At 34.1% G+C, this 10,954-nt stretch overlaps 1 protein-coding gene across 1 annotated transcript; it reads left to right on the top strand.

Moving 5' to 3' along the window:
- Positions 1-2,658: 2,658 nt before the first annotated feature.
- LOC149572988 (asparagine synthetase [glutamine-hydrolyzing] 1-like) lies at positions 2,659-7,804 on the top strand. The gene is made up of 13 exons (XM_089814132.1): positions 2,659-2,804; positions 3,403-3,541; positions 3,978-4,215; positions 4,308-4,403; positions 5,283-5,377; positions 5,483-5,644; positions 5,733-5,813; positions 5,922-6,143; positions 6,320-6,454; positions 6,559-6,639; positions 6,744-6,830; positions 6,930-7,037; positions 7,359-7,804. The coding sequence occupies exons 1-13, from the start codon at positions 2,725-2,727 to the stop codon at positions 7,620-7,622; spliced, it is 1,788 nt and encodes a 595-aa protein (XP_089670258.1). The 5' UTR covers positions 2,659-2,724; the 3' UTR covers positions 7,623-7,804.
- The last annotated feature ends 3,150 nt before the right edge of the window (positions 7,805-10,954 follow it).

A 10,954-nucleotide genomic window follows, 5' to 3' on the forward strand; every position in this document is an offset into this window, starting at 1 on the left:
CTCCAGCCCTAACCCTTATTCTATCCCTAAGGTTAACATTAATTGTAATGGTAACTTTGTCCCTAACCATATATCTATGTTTGACTATAACATTTTACATTACAATATGCCAAAAAGAAAATTACTTTTTTTAAACCATAATCCTACCCCTAACTCTAACCCTAAATATAACCCTAACTGTAAATCTAACTCTACCATAATTAGACTCTAATCCTAACCCTAATCTTTAGTTTAACCTTCACTAAAACCGTAACCTAACCCTAACTCTAACCTTAACCCTGACTCAAAACTCTAACTCTAACCTTAACCCTTACTTTAATTTAGATGAAAACCATAGCCCTAACCCTAACCTTAACCCCAACTCAAACCCTTACCCTAACCTTAACCCTAATGTAACTCTATATACAACCCTAACTCTAAATATAAACCTAACCTTAACCATCACCCTAAAACTAACCCTTTCTCTACCCCTTTCTCTAACTCTAATCGTAAATCTAATTTTAACCCTAACCCTAAGCCTAATTTAAACCCTAATTATAACCCTAATTTAAACTCTAACTCTAGCCCTTATTCGAGCTCCAATTCTAACTCTACCTCTAACTCAAACCCTAACTCTAATTCTAATCCTAACCCTAACTATATGTTTAACCTAAACCCTTATTCTTACCCTCGTGCTTTCCTTAACCCTAACCCTAACTCTAATTCTAACCCTAACTATATTTGTAACCCAAATTCTAACCCTAATCCTAACATTAACTCTAACTCTAATTCTAAACCTAACCTTAACTATAACCCTAACAAGATTCATAATCCTAAAAATAACCCTAGCCCTAACCCTAATGCTAATCCTGACTCTAATTGCAACTCTATTCCTAACCATAACTCTATTCCTAACCGTAACTCTAACCCTATCCATAATTCAAACCCTAACAATAGCCCCAACCCTAACACTAACCCTAACCCTAACTATAACTCTACTCTTCAATATAACATTTTACGTAACAATATGCTTAAAATAAAACTAAATTAAAGTGATCCAAATAAACACCATATATAGAATTAAAAAATAAAATATTCAAGAATAATTTTATAATAAGTTTATACAATTTTATATAAAAAGAAATAAATAATTCAGCACTTACCTTAAAAAAATAGAAAAAAAATTAAAAATACTTTTCCTATTGCGCCGCGATTGCCACTAGCTTATATATACCTCTATATATATTACACCGAGAGTAATCATTCTCGAGGCGCCTATTTTCATTTTTCATAAATCCCAACTACGATTAAAATAACCTTGGGATTAAATGAAAATAGGCACCTCGAGAACGATTACTCTCTGCGTAATATATATAAAGGTATATATAAGCTAGTTTTATTTTTATTTTTTAGTAATATACTAAGTCTTAAGAGGAGGTCACTATAGTTGATAAAGATAGGGTTCAAAATTAATGTAAAAGTAGAATAATTTTAGTTTGATGATAATGATGATTACTATGGATTGTGGACATCTCTTCTCTTTAATTTTAATGCATATTTTTTTGAGTACATACATTTGTCTAATCTAGACTATTATTGAATTACCTTCAATAAACTATTACCCCTCTATTCCATCAGCTGTAATGAGATTTTTAGGTTTTGACTATAGTTGAATTGCCTCCAATGAATCATTATACCCCATATCTCATCAAATATATTTTAATTTGATATTTTTAAAAGTTTGATTAAAATATCTTTAGTGGGCATTGTTTGTTGTGTTGAGTAGAGTTAAATTACCTCTAACGAACTAGTCCAAGAGATTATGATAAATGAGACTAACGTTTAGTTATTCCACCAAAATGAGCAAAATATCTTAGGTATCTTAATGTGTTTCAATCTTAAAAAGATTACTTCTAAAGGCTAAATATAAATGACTCTAGCAATCAATCAATATGAATAAACTACACAAAGAAATTGAATCTATCAGATTAATTGAGAGTTCAACAACTAAGATAATAAAAGTCCTTCACTCATTTTCAATGAGTTTGACTCAAAAACGCCACGGTTAAATTGTGATAGCAATATTATAATTTGACTTGCTGTAGAAATATCTCCTGCTTATCAAATGATGAGCTTTAGGGGCTTTCTAATGAATGGTTCATAAGGCACACCACTTGGTGAAGGTTTTACAAGCAAGTCGGTTTAACCATACAGTTAAGCATGCTCAAGCTAGAGTAATATTGGTATGGGTGACCTCCCGAGCACACAATTAAATCGTGATAGCAATATCCTAATCTCTTTCCTATAAATACATCAAACCATGATCCACTAATAAAATCTTATACCATACCAAAATAATATCGGCTTTCACAAAAGATTGTTGATAATTTAGAGGAATTGAATTCTGAGGGAGAAACGGGAGATCGTTACCCATGAGAAGATTCTTAATAAATTAGAGGAATTGAATTGATAAGTTTGGTTGATTTAGACGAGGAAAGTGACAAGGAAGGTGCGCTGGAAACTCGAGAACGTAACCCACGAGAAGAAACGCAGTAGTCGTCCCGCCGCGTCACCACTTTCGTTTCGTGAGGATTGCTATGATAGCGGACACCGACCATTATCCATCCCTCTCCCACATTTTCTCCTATAAATGCCTCGCCTCTCCCTCCTCCTCTCCCTACATCACGTTCACGTTCACATTCACATTCACATTCATTGCCTGGTTTATTCTATCTAGGTATCACCATGTGTGGAATCCTTGCTCTGTTTGGGTCTTCTGACGCCTCCCACGCCAAGCGTGTCCGAGTTTTGGAACTCTCCCGCAGGTATAATCACTAACTTTCACACCCTTCTCCTACTTTTCTCATCTTCATTTTTCAAACTTCTCCTAATTTCATTTTAATGTTTTTCATGTCTAAATGAATCATGTCGCAAACTTTGATACATTTCTTTTCCATGGGTTTCTTGTTTATCTCTTCTATCTCATAGAAAAAGGTGTAGAAATTACAGTTTTCAAAGAAATGGCGTTAGTTCAAATTCTGCTGGCTATACGCCTTTGTTAGTAGTGCTAGTTCGTGATCATCCCATGTACTAAAAAGTTAAAAACCAGCCATAAATTAGACCAACCAAAGATTTATATTTCTCAACGCAAATTACAAAGTTAATTGCAGCTTTATCTGCTTCCCACTCAATTCTAAGCTTCGAAAACTGCCAAATTTTTGTCCCGTCTTTAACTTTACTCGTCCAAGTAGTTTGGAAATGTGGTAGGCAATACCCCACACGACATATCCATTACAGATAAGACAGCGTATTTTTTTATTCTTGGGACGCGATGAAACGATGAAATTTGAGGTAGGTAGCAGGGGCCCATTGAAGAGTTTTGGTGGGGAAGTTAACTGAATTTTTGTTTTGGTTTTTGTGCAGGCTGAGGCACAGAGGCCCCGATTGGAGTGGACTGTATCAGAATAAAAATGCCTTCGTTGCTCACCAGAGATTGGCCATTATAGACCCTGCTTCTGGTGATCAACCTCTCTTCAACGAAGATAAAACTATAGTCGTCGCCGTAAGTCCCTTGCCATCTTCATAAGGTTTCAGGAATTGAACTGTAATTTTTCCTATTTTTAAGGAAACATTTCAGTTTCAGCTGTAATTGAAAGATTTTGAATCAAACTGTGATTTTTCTTAGAGAAAAATTGCAGGTTTTTTCTGGGGGGTCCGTTTTAAGAACGGCTTAAACATCACACACTAAGACTTGATTCTTAGAGCAAAAGTGTTAAATAGTCAAAATTTGACTTGCTTTTCGAAGCTTAATTTCTTCCTTTAACTGTAATTTTTGTCCTTTTTGAAAACACAAATCACAGTTTGATTCAAAATCTTTCTTTTAACTGAAACCTCCTGTGAATTCATTTGTATGTTTTGGATCTAAACCCATGACTGGTCTGGTTTTTGCACGAGTTGGGTCAAAAAGCATAATTGATATTTATTGTTTGTGAGTATAGGTGAACGGAGAAATCTACAATCACGAAGAGCTGAGGCGTGGGCTGAAATCTCACAAGTTTCGGACTGGAAGTGACTGTGAGGTGATCGCACATCTTTACGAGGAGCATGGCGAGGAGTTCGTCAACATGTTGGATGGAATGTTCTCCATCGTTCTGCTGGACACGCGGGATGGCAGCTTCCTTGCTGCTCGAGATGCCATTGGAATTACTTCTCTCTATATCGGATGGGGACTTGATGGTACACACCTCACACCACTCCGCTCTGCTTTTTTTGGCACAATTGTTGAGCAAATTTTGCTTTACTGATATTGTTCTTGTGATTGACTGCAGGATCTGTGTGGTTTGCGTCAGAAATGAAAGCTTTGAACGATGACTGTGAACGTTTTGAGGCATTTCCTCCTGGCCATGTTTACTCCAGCAAACAAGGTATACGGCGGATTTGGGGTACCCCTCATATACTGACAACTTCACCTTACATTGCGCTTTATTTGCATACTCCGTGAAAAAGATAACTGCCCTTTATCGTAATGATTTCATCTATAAGACCCTTTCTTTGTTTTATTAATACCATAGCACAATCTTTATGGTTTAGTCATTTCTAACTGAGACGTGTCCCTCCTCTTAAATTCAGGTATTTGTTCTGTTTCACTCCTTATCATGTTGGGACCTTGTATTTAAAGAGACTTTAAATTATAATCTTTTTATTCAATATAGAAGCATGTTTCAATGTTGAAAATTCTTGAGCTAAGAGTTAAGTGAGGGGTATAGACCTGTTTCATCTGGGGTTTGAAATTTTTTGTCTATATAATTTGATTAAAGGTATATTTAGTTTAATTTTTATTACTGTCTTCATATAACTTACAGTTTATTTGGTTGTTTAGTCTGAGATAACTTGATTTCTAGTGGGTTCATTCTGAATATGTAATTTGACAAACAGATTTAAAAAATCTATTTATTAATTAGAAATTTCAAGTTTTGAAAGACCTTAATCATAAGAATTGATCATTAAAAGATCTGTCATAACCTTTCAATTTCACATATAGAAAATCCTTCTGTAATTAATACTTTTGAATTATGTTTTATTTTTCTTTCATCCCATAGAAAATCCTTCCGTAATTAATACTTTTGAATTATGTTTAATTTTTCTTTCATCCCAAATATGAACTAATAAAACAAATACTAGATGCAAATTTTGTCCATTTCTGCTTCAGATTGGTTCTTAGCCCATTAATGAAAGAGGTACAGTGAAATGAGAAACTGATTGTAGCAATTGCATTTAAACTCTGATTTGTGCGATTATTGCAGGAGGTTTGCGCAGATGGTATAACCCAGTATGGTTCTCGGAAAATATACCATCCACTCCATATGATCCTTTGGTTTTAAGAAGGGCATTTGAGAAAGTATGAAGCATGCTTCTTATGCTCTGTAAATTCTAAACTAAATTGGGAATGAGAAAAATACGAAGGAAACTAACATAGTTGTGTTTGAATGAATGGGGATAACAGGCAGTGATAAAAAGACTGATGACTGATGTTCCTTTCGGAGTACTTCTCTCAGGGGGTTTGGACTCCTCGTTGGTCGCTGCAGTTGCCGCTCGCCATTTGGCCGGCACTAATGCCGCCAAACTTTGGGGAGCACAACTACACTCTTTCTGTGTTGGATTAGAGGTCACTGTCTTTCGTCAATTTATGTTTGAATTCCCTTTATTCAACCTTGCATTCTACTAATCCTCTTTTCCCCTTCACACAAAAACAGGGCTCCCCAGATCTGGCTGCCGCAAGAGAGGTTGCAAATTATCTTGGGACCCTCCATCATGAATTTCACTTCACAGTTCAGGTGCGTGTTTCACTCGTGTATATCACCAGTAAAATACATGAAGGCGAGGGATATTAAGGTGGAGAGTTTCATGGCTAATGTTTATGGATGTACCCTGGAATGACACAGGATGGCATAGATGCACTTGAGGATGTAATCTATCATGTGGAAACATATGACGTGACAACCATAAGAGCAAGCACACCCATGTTCTTAATGTCACGAAAGATCAAGTCTCTCGGAGTCAAGATGGTTCTCTCTGGCGAAGGTTCAGATGAAATTTTCGGAGGATATCTGTATTTCCACAAGGCTCCTAACAAGAAAGAATTGCACGAGGAAACCTGTCACAAGGTAATCACATCTTAATGCCACAGACCCTCTTTCTTTGCCTCTTAAGCGAAGAAATTCCAATCTAGATAGACATTCATGCTGTCAAATCGATTAGCTAAATTTTCTGGGAAATCCTCATTTGAGAAAGGAAATACTCAAAAACAGCTGTTTAATTTGTTGTCCAATTGGGAACGCAGATAAAAGCTCTGCACATGTATGACTGCTTGAGGGCTAACAAATCCACATCTGCGTGGGGTTTGGAGGCTCGTGTACCGTTTCTGGACAAGGATTTTATCAATGTTGCAATGGACATCGATCCCGAGTGGAAAATGGTAAAATGTCTGCCATTATCTGCAGGCCCAAAAATGTTAATAGAGTGTTAAAATAGGCAGAGAAAATTTCAGTGTTGCTGATTATATTGAGAATTGTGTAACAGGTGCGCCCTGAGGAAGGGAGGATTGAAAAGTGGATAATGCGAAGGGCATTTGATGATAAGGAAAATCCTTATCTACCTCAGGTTTGACTACATTCCTCCATTCTTATCCTCTTCTTACATACCCAATTCAAAACCAAGGGATCCCTGATGTCAAATATAACATCATTCTGGTTGTGATGTTGCAGCATATCCTGTACAGACAGAAGGAGCAATTCAGCGATGGGGTTGGGTACAGTTGGATTGATGGTCTGAAAGCACACGCGGCAGAGCATGTATGTTCCTTTTATTACTCATTCTCCGTGAAGCCTCAAGTTAGATGTGGATGTTCCGAACATATTATAACTTCTTTCTTTTTTCCTTGCAATTTTCAGGTTTCAGATATGATGCTGGCCAACGCCAAGTATGTGTTTCCTCACAACACCCCCAACACGAAGGAGGCTTTCTACTACAGGATGATTTTTGAAAGATTTTTCCCTCAGGTAGGTTTTCAATTCCTCTTTGCTGTGCAAAACATGTGGATACAATTCTTTATGGGTGAGGGGTAAGCTGTTTTGATCTTAAGTTGTGAATCAGTGCATGGAGGTGATTTCATTAACAATATCACAATCCCATTTGATTAAACCAATACAATCCCATGGAAATTATTATATTAAACCAATTTCAGTCAAGTCTGAGTATAATCAATCTTGAAATAATCTTGTGGGTTAGATCATACAAGTAGAAAAATCTTTTGGAAGAGGGGTAAAGAGTTGTTTGATGGAATAAACACTGAATGTTGGATGGATTTGATGAATGGGCAGAATGCGGCGAGGTTGACAGTGCCGGGGGGGCCAAGCGTGGCGTGTAGCACAGCGAAAGCGGTGGAGTGGGACGCAGCATGGTCGAACAATCTTGACCCATCTGGCAGAGCTGCCTTGGGAGTTCACGCCTCTGCCTACGCTGAGAAAGAGAGAGAGAAAATGCCCCGCACACCATCGCATTCAAACCTAACTTCTCGAACTGGTCTTGGCTCTTCTTTGGATAAAACCCCACTACCTGCCAGGGGAGTCGCCATTAAGGGCTGAAACTTTGTTTGTTATAAAGCTCTCCACATGCCCACAACATGGGAATCAAACTCTAAAACAAGTGTAAAATGATCACACATGGTTTTCTGTAGTAAAGTGCTTGAGAATTAGTTGTGTCATATATGACATTAATGTAATTAAGTAATCTTATTTGAATATTAAATGTTCAATTATGTTGTAAATATTGGCCTTCTATACACCATGTACTTGTGATTGTGGTTTGAATTTTTAAGAATTTTTCGAATAGGTTTGTTTTTCCTATCAATGTTTTGAATCTTATTTTATGATTATGAATGTTGAACAAAGTTTTAGTGTCTATTAGTGTATTATAGTTATTGAATGTTTTTTTTTCTTGTTATAGCAATATTTACATGTAGATACAACATCTTTAATTATGTTCCTGTATTATTGCATAGATATGGATATAACATGTTTAATTATGTCTTTGTATCACTGCATAGGTATGGTTTGTTAGCTTATTCTTGATTTTCAATAGGGAAGACAACATGTGTACTAATAGTTTATCATTTTTGGCTTTCTTTATTGATTAGTCCATTTGTGCAAAAAAGTACTTTTTTTTTGGTGAACCACTATTGGTGGTTGAACATAAGGGGTTCCGAGGGAATGTTTTAAAATGACAATTTTAGACCACTTCACACTCTACAAGCTCTACATAGAGCTTTGTAAATGTGGAAAAGCCAAAAGGTTAGCTTAAAGCTCTTCACTCACCAACAGAGGTTCATTGAAAAAAATGATATATTTTGACATATGGAATAAGAATTGTAGATACACAAAGTTAACCTAGGAATAACAAATTATTTTGGGTTTAAGGCTTTTATGCCTTTGTGTTTATATTTTCGTAACTTTTTCAAATTTATTACAAGCAGTACGTATGCTTGTTGATACTTTTTAAGTTTCCGAACTATGTTTTTTGTATTTTAAGTGGTAGGGGGTTGGTTGTTGGTAATCTGCTGGTAGTTCACCAATTTGATTTTTTAAGGGTCAACCTTCTAATTTTGGCTACTTTTAATTCAAAAACAAATTATTTTGGGTGAGGAATTATATATCATTAAGATGGTCTCATCTCTAGTATAAACATTTAACAATAACATCTTAATGAATTTAAACTTTAACGACAACTTAACCATCAAACTTTAAACATATTAATATATGCATACAAACAATAAATATTCTCATTTGACAACATTTAACTATTTTAAATCAACAATTAAATTAAATAATATCTACTATTTGAATAGTTCAATGATTTTTCTTTATTATAATAAATAACATTTCAAATAAATTTATTAAACAAATATGTAAATCCCCAAAACGATTTTATTGACATTGTGGGAGATTTGAATTAAGCAACATTTAGATGCCAAAAACTTGGTCAAAACTTTTATAAACATATGCATAATAAGATTTTATACTAAATTGTCACAATTTAATAGTAATAAAAAATTGTCACAATTTAATCAATTATATCCGTTCTTCTCACATGCATAGTCACCAACATTTTTATATTCTTTGCCTAATGTATAATAATATTTATTTAGAAAATAGTATGTATTCCTTGAAATAATAGTATCTCTACCTATTTGTTTGGATTTTTTTATGTTTTATCTATGTGGTATTGATTTACTAAATCATTCTCATATGTACATATGTACAACCACGGATTCTCTTCCCCTATTTATTGGAGGCAATTATTTGGTTTATGTATCTCAATCACTATTATTAATTTATTGTGAGGTCACCTAAACACGCATAAATTGATGGGATCGGAAATAAAGTTAATAATAATAATGGAGAGTAGAAAATTTTGGAATCTAGGCCCATGTCGTGTCATAGTATTTAGTAAATCCTAATTCACAAAATCATTTTCCTTCAATTATTTGATTTAGAAATTTATATTCTAAAATTAGAATAAATCAATATTCACATGAGTTAAGAAAAATATTTTGTTTTAATTAATTGGAAGATATAATAGTTACTAACTAATTAAAACATTTGTAAATATTGACTGTTATAATAGTTTAATATGATTGGTTAAATTGAAAAGATGAATTGGCATGTTTAATGATATATTTTTCAAATAATTTATTTTCCATGTTCTATTAAGGAAAGTAGCATTTGACACTTACATTAACAAAGTAAACAAAATTATAGAATGAAAGTAAAAACATGATTAAATAATTTTTTTAAAAAAAAATTCTTAATATTATTTTCATTAATTTCACTTTCATTTGATACATTGAACTTATGAACTTTTTGGCAAGGAAATCAACATTATGCTTTTCCTTTCAAGTACTTACATTATTTCTTTATACATAAGTAATTGCACATACACGAGATTGATTTTAGAAAAAAATACTAAGATTAAAACAATGTAGTTCATCATATCGTGTTTACATTTTGCCCCCATTTAAGATAATGTGTTTTATCACTTTGTTTCAAACAAGATTAAACAATGATGGGTAGGAAGGGGATAAGGACTCGAAGCATGATGTCATGCAAAGGGGATAATGATACATGACAGGTTAGCATGATGATGCCCCCTTAAGAGAGCATGCGGGTCAGGAGAACACACTTGTGTTCTCGAAAGAAAAGATAAAGGAAAAGGCTATAAGTAGATGAAATAGATGATGATGCATGAATGGTGTATGGATAGGGATATGGTAAATCAATGGCCATATTAATTGTCATAGAGTTGAGTAAAAAATGAGGATGATATGGGTAGATGGAGAAGATGATGGTGATGAGGACTTGTTCTTTTTTAAGTATTATATCATCATAAAACTTATTGTGGCAAGTGGATGGAAGCATCAAGGAGGGTATGTGTACGATCATGGTGGGCCAAAGTAGGCCCTCCAATGGCAATGAATATTAGAAAAATGAACTTAGACAACTTTGCATAAAAAAAACCACTAAGCTATCAACATTGTATATAAAATATGTAAGAATAGAATCCATGATACATTTTATCTAGTTTCTAACCCACTTTTTTTTTGAAAACAAAAGTAATGTTTTTGACCTAAAATTTTGTAATTTCAATGTAATATATCAAAAAATTATGAAAGGGATAAAAAATAGGTGCATGTCTACCCTAACCACAATCAAATGATAATATTTTTTACACAAAAGTAGAAGACTCGTTTTTTAAAGTTATAGATGTTTTCTAATCAGCATACCAATTGAGGCACTAGATGTAATCTAATTTAAAAATTAATAATATTTATTTATTTAAATCAAAAGTAGGCAAATTTATATTAGTGAAAAGATGAAAATCTCCTTAATAAACCCCTTTTTAATCAACTAAAAAGTCACCA

The sequence above is a fragment of the Cupressus sempervirens genome, chromosome 2 (genome assembly GCF_028749045.1).
Source record: "Cupressus sempervirens isolate cs-2001-9-10 chromosome 2, ASM2874904v1, whole genome shotgun sequence".
Classification (NCBI taxonomy): domain Eukaryota; kingdom Viridiplantae; phylum Streptophyta; class Pinopsida; order Cupressales; family Cupressaceae; genus Cupressus; species Cupressus sempervirens.

Excerpts from the sequence above, each read along its gene's own strand:
- LOC149572988 (XM_089814132.1), top strand. The coding sequence starts at position 2,725 with ATGTGTGGAATCCTTGCTCTGTTTGGGTCTTCTGACGCCTCCCACGCC. Across the intron at positions 4,404-5,282 it reads TGTTTACTCCAGCAAACAAG|GAGGTTTGCGCAGATGGTAT; the intron begins GTATACGGCGGA and ends CGATTATTGCAG. Across the intron at positions 5,645-5,732 it reads CTTTCTGTGTTGGATTAGAG|GGCTCCCCAGATCTGGCTGC; the intron begins GTCACTGTCTTT and ends ACACAAAAACAG.